General features: G+C 45.8%; 1 protein-coding gene across 1 annotated transcript in view; it reads left to right on the top strand.

The window, feature by feature from the left end:
* Positions 1-23,696, top strand: part of LOC110524869 (gamma-aminobutyric acid receptor subunit alpha-5) — a 72,851-nt gene that overhangs the window by 38,594 nt on the left and 10,561 nt on the right. The window contains exon 7 of the mRNA XM_036978987.1: positions 12,164-12,307. Within this exon, the coding sequence (XP_036834882.1) occupies positions 12,164-12,307 (144 nt within the window). The remainder of the gene's footprint in view (positions 1-12,163; positions 12,308-23,696) is intronic.

Raw genomic sequence — 23,696 nt, 5'->3', positions numbered from 1 at the left:
TCCTCTAACTGGTATAGAGACAGTGTTAATCACCTCCTACTCCTCTAACTGGTATAGAGACAGTGTTAATCACCACCTCCTCCTCTAACTGGTATAGAGACAGTGTTAATCACCTCCTCCTCTAACTGGTATAGAGACAGTGTTAATCACCTCCTCCTCCTCTAACTGGTATAGAGACAGTGTTAATCACCACCTCCTCCTCCTCTAACTGGTATAGAGACAGTGTTCATCACCACCTCCTCTAACTGGTATAGAGACAGTGTTAATCACCTCCTCCTCCTCTAACTGGTATAGAGACAGTGTTAATCACCACCTCCTCCTCTAACTGGTATAGAGACAGTGTTAATCACCTCCTACTCCTCTAACTGGTATAGAGACAGTGTTAATCACCTCCTCCTCTAACTGGTATAGAGACAGTGTTAATCACCACCTCCTCCTCTAACTGGTATAGAGACCGTGTTAATCACCTCCTCTAACTGGTATAGAGACAGTGTTAATCACCTCCTCCTCTAACTGGTATAGAGACAGTGTTAATCACCTCCTCCTCCTCTAACTGGTATAGAGACAGTGTTAATCACCACCTCCTCCTCTAACTGGTATAGAGACGGTGTTAATCACCTCCTCCTCTAACTGGTATAGAGACAGTGTTAATCACCTCCTCCTCTAACTGTTATAGAGACAGTGTTAATCACCACCTCCTCTAACTGGTACAGAGACAGTGTTAATCACTTCCTCCTCCTCTAACTGGTATAGAGAAAGTGTTAATCACCACCTCCTCCTCTAACTGGTATAGAGACAGTGTTAATCACCACCTCCTCTAACTGGTATAGAGACAGTGTTAATCACCTCCTCCTCCTCTAACTGGTATATAGACAGTGTTAATCACCACCTCCTCTAACTGGTATAGAGACAGTGTTAATCACCACCCTCCTCTAACTGGTATAGAGACAGTGTTAATCACCTCCTCCTCCTCTAACTGGTATATAGACAGTGTTAATCACCACCTCCTCTAACTGGTATAAAGACAGTGTTAATCACCTCCTCCTCCTCTAACTGGTATAGAGACAGTGTTTAATCACCTCCTCCTCCTCTAACTGGTATAGAGACAGTGTTAATCACCACCTCCTCCTCTAACTGGTATAGAGACAGTGTTAATCACCACCTCCTCTAACTGGTATAGAGACAGTGTTAATCACCTCCTCCTCCTCTAACTGGTATAGAGACAGTGTTAATCACCACCTCCTCCTCTACCTGGTATAGAGACAGTGTTAATCACCTCCTCCTCCTCTAACTGGTATAGAGACAGTTGTAATCACCTCCTCCTCCTCTAACTGGTGTAGAGACATTGTTAATCACCACCTCCTCCTCCTCTAACTGGTATAGAGACAGTGTTCATCACCACCTCCTCTAACTGGTATAGAGACAGTGTTAATCACCTCCTCCTCCTCTAACTGGTTTAGAGACAGTGTTAATCACCACCTCCTCCTCTAACTGGTATAGAGACAGTGTTAATCTCCTCCTCCTCCTCTAACTGGTATAGAGACAGTGTTAATCACCTCCTCCTCTAACTGGTATAGAGACAGTGTTAATCACCACCTCCTCCTCTAACTGGTATAGAGACAGTGTTAATCACCTCCTCTAACTGGTATAGAGACAGTGTTAATCACCTCCTCCTCTAACTGGTATAGAGACAGTGTTAATCACCTCCTCCTCCTCTAACTGGTATAGAGACAGTGTTAATCACCACCTCCTCCTCTAACTGGTATAGAGACGGTGTTAATCACCTCCTCCTCTAACTGGTACAGAGACAGTGTTAATCACCTCCTCCTCTAACTGGTATAGAGACAGTGTTAATCACCACCTCCTCTAACTGGTACAGAGACAGTGTTAATCACCTCCTCCTCTAACTGGTATAGAGACAGTGTTAATCACCACCTCCTCTAACTGGTATAAAGACAGTGTTAATCACCACCTCTACCTGGTATAGAGACAGTGTTAATCACCACCTCCTCTACCTGGTGTAGAGACAGTTTTAATCACCACCTCCTCCTCCTCTAACTGGTGTAGAGACAGTTTTAATCACCACCTCCTCCTCCTCTAACTGGTATAGAGACAGTGTTAATCACCTCCTCCTCTAACTGGTATAGAGACAGTGTTAATCACCTCCTCCTCCTCTAACTGGTATAGAGACAGTGTTAATAACCACCTCCTCTAACTGGTATAAAGACAGTGTTCATTACCACCTCCTCTAACTGGTGTAGAGACAGTGTTAATCACCTCCTCCTCTAACTGGTATAGAGACAGTGTTAATCACCTCCTCCTCCTCTAACTGGTATAGAGACAGTGTTAATCATCTCCTCCTCCTCTAACTGGTGTAGAGACAGTGTTAATCACCTCCTCCTCTAACTGGTGTAGACAGTGTTAATCACCTCCTCCTCTAACTGGTATAGAGACAGTGTTAATCATCTCCTCCTCTAACTGGTATAGAGACAGTGTTAATCACCTCCTCCTCCTCTAACTGGTATAGAGACAGTGTTAATCACCTCCTCCTCCTCTAACTGGTATAGAGACATTGTTAATCACCGCCTCCTCCTCTAACTGGTGTAGAGACCGTGTTAATCACCTCCTCCTCTAACTGGTGTAGACTCAGATATTATCCTCCCTAACCATGATTAACCATGCTGACGGTTGGCCATTTGTTTACATGGGAGTTCTTAAAGAGATGGTTGGGGCTAAGGCTTAAAAGGGTGTGAACAATACTGAATTTGAACATAAATACATTTTCTAAAATGTATAAAAAACTTTTTTCGCTTTGTAATTATGGAATGTCCTTGTGTGGCCCAGCCAGAGCTCCTTGAGTGGCCCAGCCAGAGCTCCTTGAGTGGCCCAGCCAGAGCTCCTTGAGTGGCCCAGCCAGAGCTCCTTGAGTGGCCCAGCCAGAGCTCCTTGAGTGGCCCAGCCAGAGCTCCTTGAGTGGCCCAGCCAGAGCTCCTTGAGCGGCCCAGCCAGAGCTCCTTGAGTGGCCCAGCCAGAGCTCCTTGAGTGGCCCAGCTAGAGCTCCTTGAGTGGCCCAGCCAGAGCTCCTTGAGTGGCCCAGCTAGAGCTCCTTGAGTGGCCCAGCCAGAGACCTGAAAATAGCTGTGCAGCAATGCTCCCCTTCCAACCTGACATAACTTGAGAGGATTTGCAGAGAAGAATGGGAGAAACTCCCCATATACCTGTGTGCTAAGCTTGTAGCGTCATACCCTAGAGGCTGTAATCTCTGCTAAAGGTGCTTCAACAAATTACTGAGTAAAGGGTCTAAATACTTATGTAAATGTTATATTTCAGTAAAAAAAAATGATATACACTGCTCAAAAAAATAAAGGGAACACTTAAACAACACAATGTAACTCCAAGTCAATCACACTTCTGTGAAATCAAACTGTCCACTTAGGAAATAACACTGATTGACAATAAATTGCACATGCTGTTGTGCAAATGGAATAAACAACAGGTGTAAATTATAGGCAATTAGCAAGACACCCCCAATAAAGGAGTGGTTCTGCAGGTGGGGACCACAGACCACTTCTCAGTTCTTATGCTTCCTGGCTGATGTTTTGGTCACTTTTGAATGTTGGCGGTGCTTTCACTCTAGTGGTAGCATGAGACGGAGTCTACAAACCACACAAGTGGCTCAGGTAGTGCAGCTCATCCAGGATGGTACATCAATGCAAGCTGTGGCAAGAAGGTTTGCTGTGTCTGTCAGCGTAGTGTCCAGAGCATGGAGGCGCTACCAGGAGACAGGCCAGTACATCAGGAGACGTGGAGGAGCCCGTAGGAGGGCAACAACGCAGCAGCAGGACCGCTACCTCCGCCTTTGTGCAAGGAGGAGCACTGCCAGAGCCCTGCAAAATGACCTCCAGCAGGCCACAAATGTGCATGTGTCTGCTCAAACGGTCAGAAACAGACTCCATGAGGGTGGTATGAGGGCCCGTGCTTACAGCCTAACACCGCGCAGGACGTTTGACATTTGCCAGAGAACACCAAGATTGGCAAATTCGCCACTGGCGCCCTGTGCTCTTCACAGATGAAAGCAGGTTCACACTGAGCACGTGACAGACGTGACAGAGTCTGGGACGCCGTGGAGAACATTCTGCTGCCTGCAACATCCTCCAGCATGACCGGTTTGGCGGTGGGTCAGTCATGGTGTGGGGTAGCATTTCTTTGGGGGGCCGCACAGCCCTCCATCTGCTCGCCAGAGGTAGCCTGACTGCCATTAGGTACCGATATGAGATCCTCAGACCCCTTGTGAGACCATATGCTGGTGCGGTTGACCCTGGGTTCCTCCTAATGCAAGACAATGCTAGACCTCATGTGTGTCATCAGTTCCTGCAAGAGGAAGGCATTGATGCTATGGACTGGCCCGCCCGTTCCCCAGACCTGAATCCAATTGAGCACATCTGGGACATCATGTCTCACTCCATCCACCAACGCCATGTTGCACCACATACTGTCCAGGAGTTGGCGGATGCTTTAGTCCAGGTCTGGGAGGAGATCCCTCAGGAGACCATCCGCCACCTCATCAGGAACATACCTAGGCATTGTAGGGAGGTCATACAGGCACGTGGAGGCCACACACACTACTGAGCCTCATTTTGACTTGTTTTAAGGACATTACATCAAAGTTGGATCAGCCTGTAGTGTGGTTTTCCACTTTAATTTTGAGTGTGACTCCAAATCCAGACCTCCATGGGTTGATAAATTTGATTTCCATTGATCATTTTTGTGTGATTTTGTTGTCAGCACATTCAACTATGTAAAGAAAAAAAGTATTTAATAAGAATATTTCATTCATTCAGATCTAGGATGTGGTATTTTGGTGTTCCCTTTATTTTTTTGAGCAGTGTATTTATTCTCTTGGATTAATAAAGGAGTATTGTTTAGACATTAGATCGGTGAAACAAATTCGGCTTCCCAGATCTGGATCCATTGTTTGGAATATATGAAGCAGCTCCATTCATCCCGGTCGCTCTACCAAAAAGATGCCTCCGAAGGAGAGGAAGAAGAGCCTGCATTCTAGTCATACTCCCTAGGAGGGCAAACCACCCACCGCTTATATAACTTGCTAATGTACAGTCTCTGGACAATAATGTGGACAAGCTCAGGGTACGGATCTTCTCCCAGAGAGACATGAGAGATTGTAAGATAATTTGTCTTTAAAATTTTTTTAAAAACACATGGCTGAATATGGTGAATATTCTACCCGTTGGTCTCCGTCCATACAGCCTGTACGCTTCTCCGTAACTTTAGTGGACAGGAAGAATGAACTCTCCAAGAAAAGAATCCCACCGTACGTTCTCCTCTGTGCAATCCGGTTTCCGAGCTAGTCATGGGTGCACTTCAGTCACGCTCAAGGTACTAAACGACATCATAACTGCCATTGATAAAAGACAGCACTATGCAGCCGTCTTCATCGACCTGGCCAAGGCTTTCGACTCTGTCAATCACCGTATTCTTATCAGAAGACTCAATAGCCTTGGTTTCTCTAATGACTGCCTCACCTGATTCCCCGATCCACCTCTACGCAGAAGACACCATTCTGTATACATCTGGCCCCTCTTTGGACACTGTGCTATCTAACCTCCAAACGAGGCTCAATGCCATACAACACTCCTTCCGTGGCCTCCAACTACTCTTAAACGCTAGTAAAACCAAGTGCATGCTTTTCAACTGTTCGCTGCCTGCACCCGCCCGCCCGACTAGCATCACTACTCTGGATGGTTCTGACCTAGAATACATGGACAACTATAAATACCTAGGTGTCTGGCTAGACTGAAAACTCTCCTTCCAGACTCATATCAAACTCCATCTCCATTCTTTTTTTAATTTCACCTTTATTTAACCAGGTAGGCTAGTTGAGAACAAGTTCTCATTTACAACTGCGACAAGATAAAGATAAAGCAAAGCAGTGCAACAAAAATAACACAGATTTACACATCGGATAAACAAATGTACAGTCATTAACACAAAATAAAAATATGTATACAGTGCGTGCAAATGAAGTAAGGAGGTAAGGCAATAAATATGCTAATAGTGGAGAAGTAATTACAATTTATCAATTTAGACTGGAGTGATTTATGTCCAGATGAGAATGTGCAAGTAGAAATACTGGGGTGCAAAAGAGCAGAAAGACAAAAACAAATATAGGGATGAGGTTGGTTGGTTGGATAAGCTATTTACAGATGGGCTGTGTACAGATGCAGCGATCGGTTAGCTGCTCTGACAGCTTAAAGTTAGGGAGATATGAGTCTCCAACTTCAGTGATTTTTGCAATTCGTTTCAGTCATTGGCAGCAGAGAACTGGAAGGAAAGGCGGCCAAAGAGGTGTTGGCTTTGGGGATGACCAGTGAAATATTCCTGCTGGAGTGCATGCTACGGGTGCTGCTATGGTGACCAGTGAACTGAGATAAGGCGGAGCTTTAACTAGCAAAGACTTATAGATTACCTGGAGCCAGTGGGTTTGACGACGAATATCTAACGAGGACCAGCCAACGAGAGCATACAGGTCGCAGTGGTGGGTAGTATATGGATGTCGCTGTGATAGACTGCATCCAATTTGCTGGGTAGAGTGTTGGAGGCTATTTTGTCAATTACATCGCGAAGTCAAGGATCGGTAGTATAGTCAGTTTTACAAGGGTATGTTTGGCAGCATGAGTGGAGGAGGCTTTAGTTGTCCACATATTCTAAGTCAGAACCGTCCTGAGTAGTGATGCTAGTCGGGCCGCGGGTGCGGGCAGCGATCAATTGAAGAGCATACATTTAGTTTTACTAGCGTTTGAGAGCAGTTGGAGGCTACAGAAGAAGTGTTTTATGGCATTGAAGCTCGTTTGAAGGTTTGTTAACACAGTATCCAAACAAGGGCCAGATGTATACAGAACGGTGTCGTCTGCGTAGAGGTGGATCAGAGAATCACCAGCAGCAAGAGCAACATCATTGATGTATACAGAGAAAACGGGGTATGGTAGTAGGTGCCAGGTGCACCAGTTTCAACACCCTGTAGAGTCCATGTAGTAGGTGCCAGGTGCACCAGTTTTGACACCCTGTAGAGTCCATGTAGTAGGTGCCAGGTGCACCAGTTTCGACACCCTGTAGAGTCCATGTAGTAGGTGCCAGGTGCACCACTTTCGACACCCTGTAGAGTCCATTAGGTAGGTGCCAGGTGCACCAGTTTGTGTCAAGAACTGCAACCCTGTTGGGTTTTTCTGCTCAAAAGTTTCCTGTTTCCCATTTCTTTTTTCTTTTATTTAACCTTTATTTAACTAGTCAGTTAAGAACAAATTCTTAATTACAATGTCAGCCTAACAAAAGGCAAAAGGTCTCCTGTGTGGACAGGGGCTGGATTTAAAATAAAAATATAGGACAAAACACACATCATGACAAGAGAGACACCACAACACTACATAAAGAGAGACCTAAAAGACAACAACATAGCATGGCAGCAACACATGACAACACAACATAATAGCAACACCACATGAAAACAACATGGTAGCGACACAACATGGCAGCAGCACAACATGGTAGCAGCACAAAACATGGTATTAACAATATTGGACACAGACAACAGCACAAAGGCTTTGAAGAATGGTCCACCCCCCAAAGGACATCCAGCCATCTTGACACAACTGTGGGAAGCATTGGAGTCAACATGGGCCAGCATCCCTGTGGAACGCTTTCGACACCCTGTAGAGTCCATGACCGGACGAATTGAGGCTGTTCTGAGGGAGAAAGTATGTACACTCATTGTACATATATATGGGTGAAAAGGGGGATACAGTACCTTGCAAAAGTATTCATCCCCCTTGATGTTTTTCCTATTTTGTTGCATTACAACCTGTAAATAAAATGGATTTGGATTTCATGTAATGGACATACACAAAATAGTCCAAATTGGTGAAGTGAAATATTTGTTTTAAATTTATTTTAAAGAATTCTAAAAAATTAAAACCGAAGGTGTGTGTATATACCTCTGCAACATCTGGTGCAACCAATCACCTTCAGAAGTCACATAATTAGTTAAATAAAATCCACCTGTGTGCAATCTAAGTGTCACTTGATCTCAGTATATACACACCTGTTCTGAAAGGCCCCAGAGTCTGCAACACCACCAAGCAAGGGGCACCACCAAGCAAGCAGCCCCATGAAGATCAAGGAGCTCTCCAAACAGGTCAGGGACAAAGTTGTGTAGAAGTACAGATCAGGGTTGAGTTATAAACAAATATCAGGAACTTTGAACATCCCACGAAGCACCAATAAATCCATTATTAAAAAATTGAAAGAATATGGCACCACAACAAACCTGCCAAGAGAGGGCAGCCCACCAAAACTCACGGACCAGGCAAGGAGGGCATTAATCAGAGAGGCAACACAGAGACCAAAGATAACCCTGAAGGAGCTGCAAAGCTAGACAGCGGAGATTGGAGTATCTGTCCATAGGACCACTTTAAGCCATACACTCCAGAGAGCTGGGCTTTACGGAAGAGTGGATCCGCATCCCAAAAGGCATGTGGGAGACTCCCCAAATATATGGAAGAAGGTACTCTGGTCAGATGAGACTAAAATTTAACTTTTTGGCCATCAAGGAAAACACTATGTCTGGCGCAAACCAAACACCTCTCATCCCCCCGATAACACCATCTCTAGGGATGTTTTTCATCGGCAGGGACTGGGAAACTGGTCAGAATTGAAGGAAGGATGGATGGCACCAAATACAGGGAAATTCTTGAGGGAAACCTGTTTCAGTCTTCCAAGAGATTTGAGACTGGGACAGAGGTTCACCTTCCAGCAGGACAATGACCCTAAACATACCGCTAAAGCAACACTCGAGTGGTTTAAGGGGAAACATTTACATGTCTTGGAATGGCCTAGTCAAAGCCCAGACCTCAATCCAATTGAGAATCTGTGGTATGACTTGAAGATTGCTGTACACCAGCGGAACCCATCCAACTTGAAGGAGCTGGAGCAGTATTGCCTTGAAGAATGGGCAGAAATCCCAGTGGCTAGATGTGCCAAGCTTATAGAGACATACCCCAAGAGACTTGCAGCTGTAATTGCTGCAAAAGATGGCTCTACAAATTATTGACTTTGGGGGTGTGAATAATTATGCACGCTCAAGTATATATTTTTTTGTCTTATTTCTTGTTTGTTTCACAATAAAATGTATTTTGCATCTTCAAAGTGGTAGGCATGTTGTGTAAATCAAATGATACAAACCCCCCAAAAATCTATTTTAATTCCATTTTAATTCCAGGTTGTAAGGCAACAAAATAGGAAAAATGCCAAAGGGGTGAATACTTTCACAAGCCACTATATATGGCACAGTACTATAAGGGGAAATATAATAAATATGCTCTTCCCCTGTGCTCCTCTCTGCTCCTCTCTTCATAATGGCTGAATATGGTGCCTCTAGGTTTTGGGGAAGCTATTTACCTCCTGTCCCTGCAGAGGTGAAGCGGAAAGATACTTTGCACCAGAGGCTAACAAGGGGGCTAATCCTAGGGGGCTAATCCTAGGGGGCTAATCCTAGGGGGCTAATCCTTGTGGGCTAATCCTAGGGGGCTAATCCTTGTGGGCTAATCCTAGGGGGCTAATCCTTGTGGGCTAATCCTAGGGGGCTAATCCTTTAGGACACACAATTGTCAAGAGTGTTGAATATAAAAACAAGTCCCAGTCCTCAGGGTGGCTCTCTGCTCTGCCCCTTCAGGAGATAATGTAGGGAGACTGGCAGTGTGCTCCGTCCAGTAGCGGGAGACTGGCAGCGTGCTCCGTCCAGTGACGGGAGACTGGCAACGTGCTCTGTCCAGTAGCGGGAGACTGGCAACGTGCTCTGTCCAGTAGCGGGAGACTGGCAGCGTGCTCTGTCCAGTAGCGGGAGACTGGCAGTGTGCTCTGTCCAGTTGCGGGAGACATTGCAGCGTGCTCTGTCCAGTAGCGGGAGACTGGCAACGTGCTCTGTCCAGTAGCGGGAGACTGCCAGCGTGCTCTGTCCAGTAGCGGGAGACTGGCAGTGTGCTCTGTCCAGTAGCGGGAGACATTGCAGCGTGCTCTGTCCAGTAGCGGGAGACTGGCAACGTGCTCTGTCCAGTAGCGGGAGACTGCCAGTGTGCTCTGTCCAGTAGCGGGAGACTGGCAGCGTGCTCTGTCCAGTAGCGGGAGACTGGCAACGTGCTCTACTCCGTCCAGTGGGGGGCATGCGTACTTCAACCATAGGTGACGAGGGTACAGCCTGCAGTTTGTTGTGCGTCCTCCTTTGCATCCCTGAGGTCCTAGCGCCTGTCTTGAGAGAGGAGATTTCCTCCCTCCTTCAAAAGCAGGCTATTCGGGTTGGTCCCAGAGTCAGAAGAACAAAGTGGTTGGTACAGCCGGTACTTCTTAGTTGCCAAGAGCGATGGAATGTTGCATCCCATCCTGGAATTACGTGTATTAAAGAAGCACCTCAATGTTGCAAGTTCAAAATGCTCACACTTTGCCGGCTATTGCAGACGGTGTGACCCAGCGATTGGTTCACATCCATAGATCTGAAGGATGCCTGTTTTCATGTGCTATACTGTAGATCCTCACGCGTACTTTTTCTATGGTGGTGGAGGAAGTTTTGGCACCGGTGCGGTGCCAGTGGATCAGAGTATTTGCCTTTCTGGACGATAGGCTGGTCGTAGCAGAGTCAAGGGAACATGTGGAGCTCCACACTGCTAAGCTGGTTTCCAAATTCGCTGGGGTTCATAGTGAATCACAAGAAAAGTTATTTGACTCAGCGTAGTCAGTTTCTGCGTCTCGTTCTGGATCATGTATTTTTGTCCCAACAGAGGAAGGTCACATTCAGGCTCTTTCTGTCACGGTTTCAGCTGGAACACTTTTAGCTTCTGCCTGACATTATTGGAGAGACCCATGACTGCTGTTGCAGGGGGTTCTCATGGGCCAGGTAGTGTCCGCAGGGTGATCATGACAGACTCCTCCTTACTGGGATGTGGAGCTGTTAAGGGATTTGTTTTATCAATAATGACTAATTATGTATACATTTCAATCAGGACTGACTAATCAGAATACTATTATGTTACTGTAAAGATATATGAATTTTCTTTTAATCCTAGTACTGAATATAATGTGTGTAAATATAATCAAGAATTAGAACAATGACTGTCTGTTCCTTTGTAGAAACGACAGGGAGATCTACACAGGGAGACCTTGGCTCGGTCATAAATTATCTAAATTGGTGAGAGACGATGTAGGAGGGCTTGAGAACGATACTGCCATTGTACCGGAGTGGAGGAGAGACAGGACAGTTCGAAAACGAATGACGTCATTTTCAGTTTATAACCTGTTGTAAATTGTATCATGTTCAGTACTCTCGAGAATAAACGCTAGTGCTTGATTTTGAGACTGGTCTCCGCCCATTTTATGCAAATAAGTTTCTTACAAATCCTTAGAAATGGGCTGAGTGTATTAATTTAATTGGGTATTAAACATATAGGAATTTAATTCCTCTATCAGGAGCACTGTGTGTGGGCTACTTGAAAAGAGAGGTTTCCCGGAGATCATCATCCTGTTGGGTGGGGACACATGGCGGGTATCCTGTTTCCTGTCTTCTGTTGTAGAACGGTATCCTGTCTTCTGATGTAGATGAGTATCCTGTGTCCTGTCTCTTGTTGTAGATGCGTTTCCTGTTTCCTGTCTCCTTTTGTAGATGCGTATCCTGTGTCCTGTCTCCTGTTGTAGATGCGTATCCTGTTTCCTGTCTTCTGCTGCAGATGCGTATCCTGTTTCCTGTCTTTTGTTGTAGATAGGTATCCTGTCTTCTGTTGTAGATGAGTATCCTGTGTCCTGTCTCCTGTTGTAGATGCGTATCCTGTTTCCTGTCTTCTGATGTAGATGCGTATCCTGTTTCCTGTCTTCTGTTGTAGATGCGTATCCTGTTTCCTGTCTTCTGTTGTAGATGAGTATCCTGTGTCCTGTCTCCTGTTGTAGATGCGTATCCTGTTTCCTGTCTCTTGTTGTAGATGTGTATCCTGTTTCCTGTCTCCTGTTGGAGATGCGTATCATGTTTCGTGTTGCCTGTTGTAGATGCGTATCATGTTTCCTGTTGCCTGTTGTAGATGCGTATCCTGTTTCCTGTCTCCTTTTGTAGATGCGTATCCTGTGTCTGAGGTGGTGTATTCGTGGACCCAGGGAGCAGCCAAGTCAGTGGTGGTGGCAGAGGAGGGGTCACGACTCAACCAGTATCATCTGATAGGACAGACCGCTGGCACTGAGGACATCTATACTAGCAGAGGTACACACACACAAAATCACACATAGTATCATGACTCAGGATGTGACCCAGATGCAGACACGGGAGGTGGATAGTACAGTTCTCAGATGATTTATTAGAAACACGGGGCAAAGGGCAGGCAGAGGATCGTGATCAGGTCAGAGTCAGGCAGGCACAGAACGGCAGACAGGCTCGGGGTCAGGGCAGGCAGAATGGTCCGAACCCGGGAAAAACTAGGAAACAGAACTAGTGAAACTGGAAGGCTGGAAAGAACGCTGTCAAGACAACTGGCAACAGACAAACAGAGAACGCAGGTATAAATACACAGGGGATAATGGAGAAGATGGGCGACACCTGGAGGGGGGGGGTGGAGACAAGCACAAAGACAGGTGAAACAGATCAGGGTGTGACACAGGCTGCAGCTCAGACAGCAAGTTATCATTCTAATCTCTTATTACTCACCTATTCATCCTCCTACCAATCACCCTTTCACTGCCATACCGATCCTAACAACTACTGTCATGGAGATACCGATCCTAACAACTACTGTCCTGGACATACCGATCCTAACAACTACTGTCATGGACATACTGATCCTAACAACTACTGTCATGGACATACCGATCCTAACAACTACTGTCATGGACATACTGATCCTAACAACTACTGTCATGGACATACCGATCCTAACAACTACTGTCATGGACATACTGATCCTAACAACTACTGTCCTGGACATACCGATCCTAACAACTACTGTCATGGACATACCGATCCTAACAACTACTGTCATGGACATACCGATCCTAACAACTACTGTCATGGACATACCGATCCTAACAACTACTGTCATGGACATACCGATCCTAACAACTACTGTCATGGACATACTGATCCTAACAACTACTGTCATGGACATACCGATCCTAACAACTACTGTCATGGACATACCGATCCTAACAACTACTGTCATGGACATACCGATCCTAACAAATACTGTCATGGACATACCGATCCTAACAACTACTGTCATGGACATACTGATCCTAACAACTACTGTCATGGACATACCGATCCTAACAACTACTGTCATGGACATACTGATCCTAACAACTACTGTCATGGACATACCGATCCTAACAACTACTGTCATGGACATACTGATCCTAACAACTACTGTCCTGGACATACCGATCCTAACAACTACTGTCATGGACATACTGATCCTAACAACTACTGTCATGGACATACCGATCCTAACAACTACTGTCATGGACATACTGATCCTAACAACTACTGTCATGGACATACCGATCCTAACAACTACTGTCATGGACATACTGATCCTAACAACTACTGTCCTGGACATACCGATCCTAACAACTACTGTCATGGACATACCGATCCTAACAACTACTGTCATGGACATACCGATCCTAACAACTACTGTCATGGACATACCGATCCTAACAACTACTGTCATGGACATACCGATCCTAACAACTACTGTCATGGACATACTGATCCTAACAACTACTGTCATGGACATACCGATCCTAACAACTACTGTCATGGACATACCGATCCTAACAACTACTGTCATGGACATACCGATCCTAACAAATACTGTCATGGACATACCGATCCTAACAACTACTGTCATGGACATACTGATCCTAACAACTACTGTCATGGACATACCGATCCTAACAACTACTGTCATGGACATACTGATCCTAACAACTACTGTCATGGACATACCGATCCTAACAACTACTGTCATGGACATACTGATCCTAACAACTACTGTCCTGGACATACCGATCCTAACAACTACTGTCATGGACATACCGATCCTAACAACTACTGTCATGGACATACCGATCCTAACAACTACTGTCATGGACATACTGATCCTAACAACTACTGTCATGGACATACCGATCCTAACAACTACTGTCATGGACATACCGATCCTAACAACTACTGTCATGGACATACCGATCCTAACAACTACTGTCATGGACATACCGATCCTAACAACTACTGTCATGGACATACCGATCCTAACAACTACTGTCATGGACATACCGATCCTAACAACTACTGTCATGGACATACCGATCCTAACAACTACTGTCATGGACATACTGATCCTAACAACTACTGTCCTGGACATACCGATCCTAACAACTACTGTCATGGACATACCGATCCTAACAACTACTGTCATGGACATACCGATCCTAACAACTACTGTCATGGACATACTGATCCTAACAACTACTGTCATGGACATACCGATCCTAACAACTACTGTCATGGACATACCGATCCTAACAACTACTGTCATGGACATACCGATCCTAACAAATACTGTCATGGACATACCGATCCTAACAACTACTGTCATGGACATACTGATCCTAACAACTACTGTCATGGACATACCGATCCTAACAACTACTGTCATGGACATACTGATCCTAACAACTACTGTCATGGACATACCGATCCTAACAACTACTGTCATGGACATACTGATCCTAACAACTACTGTCCTGGACATACCGATCCTAACAACTACTGTCATGGACATACCGATCCTAACAACTACTGTCATGGACATACCGATCCTAACAACTACTGTCATGGACATACTGATCCTAACAACTACTGTCATGGACATACCGATCCTAACAACTACTGTCATGGACATACCGATCCTAACAACTACTGTCATGGACATACCGATCCTAACAACTACTGTCATGGACATACCGATCCTAACAACTACTGTCATGGACATACCGATCCTAACAACTACTGTCATGGACATACCGATCCTAACAACTACTGTCATGGACATACCGATCCTAACAACTACTGTCACTGACATACCGATCCTAACAGCTACTGTCATGGACATACAGATCCTAACAACTACTGTCATGGACATACCGATCCTAACAACTACTGTCATGGACATACCGATCCTAACAACTACTGTCATGGACATACCGATCCTAACAACTACTGTCATGGACATACCGATCCTAAAAACTACTGTCATGGACATACCGATCCTAACAACTACTGTCATGGACATACCGATCCTAACAACTACTGTCACTGCCATAACGATCCTAACAACTACTGTCATGGACATACCGATCCTAACAACTACTGTCACTGCCATACCGATCCTAACAACTACTGTCATGGACATACCGATCCTAACAACTACTGTCATGGACATACCGATCCTAGCAACTACTGTCATGGACATACCGATCCTAACAACTACTGTCATGGACATACTGATCCTAACAACTACTGTCATGGAGATACTGATCCTAACAACTACTGTCATGGATGCATCACTTTGATGTGGAACTTTACATTAGGGCCGTAACTTTTAACCTTGTCTGCCATGCATGGTGCCTTTTTAAACGTTTAACCTTGTCTGCCATGCATGATGCCTTTTTAAACGTTTAACCTTGTCTGCCATGCATGGTGCCTTTTTAAACGTTTAACCTTGTCTGCCATGCATGGTGCCTTTTTAAACGTTTAACCTTGTCTGCCATGCATGATGCCTTTTTAAACGTTTAACCTTGTCTGCCATGCATGGTGCCTTTTTAAACGTTTAACCTTGTCTGCCATGCATGGTGCCTTTTTAAACGTTTAACCTTGTCTGCCATGCATGGTGCCTTTTTAAACGTTTAACCTTGTCTGCCATGCATGGTGCCTTTTTAAACGTTTAACCTTGTCTGCCATGCATGATGCCTTTTTAAACGTTTAACCTTGTCTGCCATGCATGATGCCTTTTTAAATGTTTAACCTTGTCTGCCATGCATGATGCCTTTTTAAACGTTTAACCTTGTCTGCCATGCATGGTGCCTTTTTAAACGTTTAACCTTGTCTGCCATGCATGATGCCTTTTTAAACACAATCATCTAGAAAGCCCACACAGAGTTGCTCCGTCCTGAGCTCATATCTCCTACCATAGAATACTGTATGCTGCTTCTGCAGGTGAGGATGTGGTTGTCTCTGACTTCAGGTTATTAAGAAGAACATATCTTGATTGAGACACAAGCTGTCAGATACATGTCACAAATATCTGCTTGAAACCCTCTTTACCGAGTCAAGAATAGCTCAGCGAAGTGCTCACAGCCGGAGCCGGCACTCATCAAGCCATGGACGCCAAAATGACAAGCAGAAGTGATCATAGAACATATTTTACAAATCCTAAAATTAAAATAGGAACACAACTTAGACAGGAAATTATCAATTGTGGAAAATGTCAAAGACAGTCAGTGCTTCTTCTGTGTAAAGACAGACACTCCAACATCAAGACAGACACTCCAACATCCAGACAGACACTTCAACATCCAGACAGACACTCCGACATCCAGACAGACACTCCGACATCCAGCCAGACACTCCGACATCCAGACAGACACTGCGACATCCAGACAGACACTCCAACATCCAGACAGACACTCCAACATCCAGACAGACACTGCGACATCCAGACAGACACTCCAACATCCAGACAGACACTACAACATCCAGACAGACACTCCGACATCCAGACAGACACTACAACATCCAGACAGACACTCCGACATCCAGACAGACACTACAACATCCAGACAGACACTCCGACATCCAGACAGACACTGCGACATCCAGACAAACACTCCAACATCCAGACAGACACTACAACATCCAGACAGACACTCCGACATCCAGACAGACACTACAACATCCAGACAGACACTCCGACATCCAGACAGACACTACAACATCCAGAAAGACACTCCGACATCCAGACAGACACTGCGACATCCAGACAAACACTCCAACATCCAGACAGACACTGCGACATCCAGACAAACACTCCAACATCCAGAAAGACACTCCGACATCCAGACAGACACTCCGACATCCAGACAGACACTCCAACATCCAGACAGACACTACAACATCCAGACAGACACTCCAACATCCAGACAGACACTCCGACATCCAGACAGACACTCCGACATCCAGACAGACACTCCAACATCCAGACAGACACTCCAACATCCAGACAGACACTGCGACATCCAGACAGACACTCCAACATCCAGACAGACACTCCAACATCCAGACAGACACTCCGACATCCAGACAGACACTCCGACATCCAGACAGACACTCCAACATCCAGACAGACACTCCAACATCCAGACAGACACTGCGACATCCAGACAAACACTCCAACATCCAGACAGACACTACAACATCCAGACAGACACTACAACATCCAGACAGACACTCCAACATCCAGACAGACACTACAACATCCAGACAGACACTACAACATCCAGACAGACACTACAACATCCAGACAGACACTACAACATCCAGACAGACACTCCGACATCCAGACAAACTGTTTGATTTCTCCAATAAAGTAAACTCCTTAATATACTTCCTGCTCAGTGTTGACAGTTACTTTGTTTCAAAAGCCTGATAACTATAAAACTTAATTGATGTCATTGTCATGACAATGAGTGAGAAAGAGTTGATAGAGGCATGATAGCACAGATTGGCCCTCAGGCTATATAAATGACAATGCCATATTGTAGGACTGTAAATGACATAACAAATAGCACCATACTGTAGTGCAGGGGTGTCAAAGTCAAATGGACGGAGGGCCAAATAAAAAAATCAGCTACAAGACGAGGGCCGGACTGTTCGAATGTTCATTGAAAATTTTTTAAATGACGCATATAGTCTAGTGAACCTAATTGAACCTACTGAAAACCTAACAAATATATTACAATATGATCAGATAAATAAAGCAATATTTTCTTATGGCTCTGTCAGTAATCTTTAATTTTCAACAGACACAAAAGACAAATTTCCTTTATATAAATATCCCCATAACATGAACATTAAATGAAAGAAACCGGTATTCAAGGCACCATCAGTAGACTATATTTTCTATTTTAGCAAAAGTGGGCTAAATTTACTTCAAAGAAAAAACAATAATAGCAATTTTCTATCATCCACTCAACTGAAATATTTTTAAAATATAATTGGATTGAAATACAAAAAAATAAAGTGCAAAAATCTATTAATCAAAAACAACACTTTGTTTAAGGAGAAGTAACATGCAGTGAAAACAAATATTAAATTTTAACTTTTAAACTTGAACTGAGTAAAAACTCTAAATATGTGATTGCACAGTAATGTTCACTTGTTTGAGGTTGAGGGTGATACTTGGTGGTGTCCCATCTTTTCCACAAGTTCATCAATGTTCGGGGTAAGGCTCTGAGCTGAAGAAATCCTCAGAATTGAGTGGAGGTGTTCAGCAGTAAGTCGACTTCTGTGTGATGTTTTGTTCAGGTTCATCAAAGAAAACAGTTGTTCACACAGGTATGTGCTGCCAAACATAGACAACGTTTGAGCAGCCTGGATGCGCAGCTGGGGCATTGTGCCGGGGAGGAAACGGGCGAACTCCGCAGCACCCACTGCCGCATATTTTGCCCTCAGTGCATCATTGCATTGGAGGTCAATCAACTCCATTTGGAGGTTTGGTGGTGAGCTTTCCACGTCAACAGCAAATGGGTTACCGAGCAGTTCCAACCTGCTTTTTTGTGCTTCAAAGTCAGCAAATCGGCGTCGAAAGTCAGCGGCAAGCATACCTATTTTATCAGCCAACTGTGTGCTCGGGAACGCACTGGTAGAGAGCTTCTCTTTCATGGTCTGGCAGCTGGGAAAGTGGCTCAAATTTTCTTTCCGCATCTGCGTCTCCCACAGAGTCAGTTTGGTTTTAAATGCCTTCACTGTACTGTACATATCAGAGATGACACGATCCCGACCCTGCAGCTGCAAGTTTATTGCATTCAGATGACTCGTAATGTCACACAGAAAAGCCATTTCACACAGAAACATTTCGTCTCGGAGTTGTGTTGTGTCTTTCCCTTTGCTGTCCAAGAACAGACAAATCTCCTCACGAAGCTCGAAACATCTTTGAAGCACCTTTCCCTGGCTTAGCCATCGCACCTCTGTGTGATAAGGCAAATCACCATGCTCCGTTTCTAACTCCGTCAGAAATGCCTTGAACTGGCGGTGATTCAAACCTTTGGCTCTGATAAAGTTAACTGTGCGCGTGATGATGCTCATTACATGCTCCATTTTCAAGGCTTTACCGCACAACGCTTCCTGGTGTATGATACAATGATAAGCTGTCAGCTCACCTGTCGCGTTTTCCTCTTGCATCTTTTCCCGTATCTTCGCCACCAGTCCGCTCCTGTGTCCACACATCGCAGGTGCTCCGTCGGTTGTCAAACCCACGAGTTTTTCCCAAGGCAGCTCCATCTCATTTACACATCTTGACACCTCTTCATACAAATCATGCCCCGTAGTTGTGCCATGCATAGGACGTAAAGCCAAAAACTCCTCAGTCACGCTTAGGTTGGAGTCCACTCCGCGGATGAAAATTGACAACTGGGCAATGTCAGAAATGTCGGTGCTCTCATCCACAGCCAAGGAATATGCAATAAAATCTTTTCCCTTTTTCACAAGCTGCTCTTTTAGATTGATGGACAACTGGTCTACTCTCTCGGCAATGGTGTTTCTGCTCAGACTCACATTTAAAAAGAGTTGCCTTTTTTCTGGGCAAACTTCGTCACAAACTTTAATCATGCAGTTTTTGATGAAATCCCCCTCCGTAAATGGCCGGGCTGATTTAGCGATCTCTTCTGCCAAAATAAAACTGGCCTTGACAGCAGCCTGGCCTTGTGATTTGGCTTTTTTGAACAGAGCCTGTCGAGATTTGAGGCCTCGTTTTAATTCCTCTGCCTTTTGTAGCCTTTGTTCCATGTCCATATTCTTGTTTTTGTCCGCGTGTTTCGTTTCATAATGTCGTCTCAGATTATACTCTTTCAGTACCGCCACACTTTCTCCACACAGAAGACACACAGGTTTTCCAGCTACCTTCGTGAACATATACTCCGACTCCCACCTTGTTTGAAACCCCCGGTTCTCAGTATCCACCTTCCGTTTTGCCATTTTTGATGGGTATCTGAAAGTTAATTTTACTGTGATGCTGACGACTGCTGTGCCAATAAATATTGAAATGAAGCAGCCTACTGCTCGGTGCGTCACCTTTGCATTGTGGGAAATGTAGTATTGGTGCGTGTAAAAGATCTGCGGGCTGCCGGCTTGCTGCGGGCCGGTTCTAATAATAAATCAAGATCATCCCAGGGGCCGTAAAAAACCTTCTTGCGGGCCGGATGTGGCCCGCGGGCCTTGACTCTGACATATGTGCTGTAGTGGTACTCACCATACTATAGTGGTACTCACCAAACTAAAGTGGTGCACACCATACAGTGCTCACCTTACTATAGTGGTACTCACCGTACCGCAGTGGTACTCACCGTACCGCAGTGGTACTCACCATACCGTAGTGGTACTCACCATACTGTAATGGTACTGACCAGTTGACCAGCATGACAGCATTATTATCAGCTTTGAAGGGCAGTTCCCCGTAGACACCCCAGTTCCCGTAGACACCCCAGTTCCCTGTAGACACCCCAGTTCCCGTAGACACCCCAGTTCCCGTAGACACCCCAGTTCCCTTAGACACCCCAGTTCCCTGTAGACACCCCAGTTCCCATTGACACCCCAGTTCCCCGTAGACACCCCAGTTCCCGTAGACACCCCAGTTCCCCGTAGACACCCCAGGTCCCCGTAGACACCCCAGTTCCCCGTAGACACCCCAGTTCCCCGTAGACACCCCAGTTCCCGTAGACACCCCAGTTCCCCATAGACACCCCAGTTCCCCGTAGACACCCCAGTTCCCGTAGACACCCCAGTTCCCTGTAGACACCCCAGAAGCACTGGAGTAAAATCCACCTGCACCTCATCTTCACTTCTCTATCTCAGATTTCCTCTCTCATCCAGCTCCTCCTCAGCGGTGTCCCTCCTTAATCTTAGTCAATCTGAGCGGAGTCCTCTCTGGGCGGGTATCCTCTCAGTTCTCCTGAGTGGGGTCTAACCTAGTCCTGGGCTGGCCATCTCTCTTCCGTGCAGGGCTGCTGAGCACCAGTCATAGAGACCTGGTCAGGAGATACTTTTGGTCATGTAGTGTATGTGGACACCTGGTCGTCGAACATCAAACATGCTCGTAATCACAGCTGATCTCTGGGTCAATCCATCTGGGCTCCTGCTGCCAGTAATCACAGCTAATCTCTGGGTCAATCCATCTGGGCTCCTGCTGCTCTTGGTGAACCGACATTTTTTTTGTTGCTGTCAGAAACAGCACTAGTAAAAATGCATGAAATGAGCTTTAAAAATTCTGAGGGATTATCCCCTGCAAGGTTATTTCACTTCCATTTCATTTCAATGGTTCTTCTCCCTTTGAGTTCTGTTGGAGCTTGTCTCCCGGTGGGTAGCTTCTGTTCCTGTATTAGCATCCTCTCCTACACATAACACTTTGTCCACAGGCAATCCTGCGTTTTAAACCTGGTCCACATCTGTTAGATGTTGTACAAAAATTATATCGGCCTTGGCTTCTAAAAGTGTCTCTATTTTACTCCTTCCTATTTCTGCTCAATTTAAAAAGCCACGTAGATTATACTTCAGAATGTTAATTTGTTGTGGCATTGTCAACAAGAGTCATACTGTGTAGGGCTAGGTTTCACATCTTCTCTTGCTGCATTGCCTGGTTCTAACCAAGCCCAGCCCTGCATACCTGTAGATGGTGGGGAGTGACAGGTTGAAGGGGGGGGGGGGGGGGGGGGGTACATTCACTTATGTTAAACTTTCTGTCAGGGGAAAAACTATCATGTTGTCTTCTTCTACAATGCTGGATGACTGACTGCTCTCTCTCTCTAGGATGACTTATTTTCTGACTCCTGCTGCTCGTGTTCCTGTTCTGCTGGTTCTTGTCTGGAAGCTTCCTGTTTTCTCTTGGTTGGGGTGGGGGGGCTCTATGGGGGTTCTGCCTTATATACATTGGAGTCTGGGCAGTCGAATACGGAGCGGCCGTTTTTTTTAAACACATTTGCTTGTGTTGTTACATTCTCTGTCCTTGTGGCAAAGGGATCCACAGGTTACAGATGAAGCAGCGTAGGAAACGTTGTCACTGTTGCCCCCCCCTCTCTCTCTCTCTCTCCCCCCCCCCACCCCCCCCCTCTCTCTCTCTCCCCCCCCTCTCTCTCTCTCTCCCCCCTCTCTCTCTCTCTCTCTCTCTCCCCCGTCCTCTCTCTCTCTCTCTCTGTCTCTCTCTCTCTGTCTGTCTCTGTCTTTCTCTCTCTCTCTCTCTCTACGTTTTTCTCTCTCTCTCCCCTCTCTCTCTCTCTGTCTGTATCTCTCTCTCTCTCTGTCTGTCTTTCTCTCTCTCTCTCTCTCTCTCTCTCTGTCTCTCTCTCTCTTTTCTCTCTTTTCTCTCTTTTCTCTCTCTCTCTTTCAATTCAATTCACTTGAATTTATTAACATGGCAAGGTCATTATTACTTACTGCTCCTGCAGCCTGTCCTCTGTTCTCTTTCTCTCCTGCAGCCTGTCATCTGTCCTCTGTCCTCTGTCTCTCCTGCAGCCTGTCCTCTGTCCTCTGTTCTCTTTCTCTCCTGCAGCCTGTCCTCTGTCCTCTGTTCTCTTTCTCTCCTGCAGCCTGTCCTCTGTCCTCTTTCTCACCTGCAGCCTGTCCTCTGTCCTCTTTCTCTCCTGCAGCCTGTCCTCTGTTCTCTTTCTCTCCTGCAGCCTGTCCTCTGTCTCTCCTGCAGCCTGTCCTCTGTCCTATGTCTCTCCTGCAGCCTGTCCTCTGTCCTCTTTCTCTCCTGCAGCCTGTCCTCTGTTCTCTTTCTCTCCTGCAGCCTGTCCTCTGTTCTCTTTCTCTCCTGCAGCCTGTCCTCTGTCCTCTTTCTCTCCTGCAGCCTGTCCTCTGTCCTCTTTCTCTCCTGCAGCCTGTCCTCTGTCCTCTTTCTCTTCTGCAGCCAGTCCTCTGTTCTCTTTCTCTCCTGCAGCCTGTCCTCTGTTCTCTTTCTCTCCTGCAGCCTGTCCTCTGTCTCTCCTGCAGCCTGTCCTCTGTTCTCTTTCTCTCCTGCAGCCTGTCCTCTGTTCTCTTTCTCTCCTGCAGCCTGTCCTCTGTTCTCTTTCTCTCCTGCAGCCTGTCCTCTGTTCTCTGTCTCTCCTGCAGCCTGTCCTCTGTTCTCTTTCTCTCCTGCAGCCTGTCCTCAGTCTCTCCTGCAGCCTGTCCTCTGTTCTCTTTCTCTCCTGCAGCCTGTCCTCTGTTCTCTTTCTCTCCTGCAGCCTGTCCTCTGTTCTCTGTCTCTCCTGCAGCCTGTCCTCTGTCCTCTGTCTCTCCTGCAGCCTGTCCTCTTTCTCTCCTGCAGCCTGTCCTCTGTCCTCTG

This window comes from Oncorhynchus mykiss, chromosome 5, assembly GCF_013265735.2.
Source record: "Oncorhynchus mykiss isolate Arlee chromosome 5, USDA_OmykA_1.1, whole genome shotgun sequence".
Taxonomy (NCBI): Eukaryota; Metazoa; Chordata; class Actinopteri; order Salmoniformes; family Salmonidae; genus Oncorhynchus; species Oncorhynchus mykiss.
This window is presented reverse-complemented; position numbering and strand designations above follow the sequence as displayed.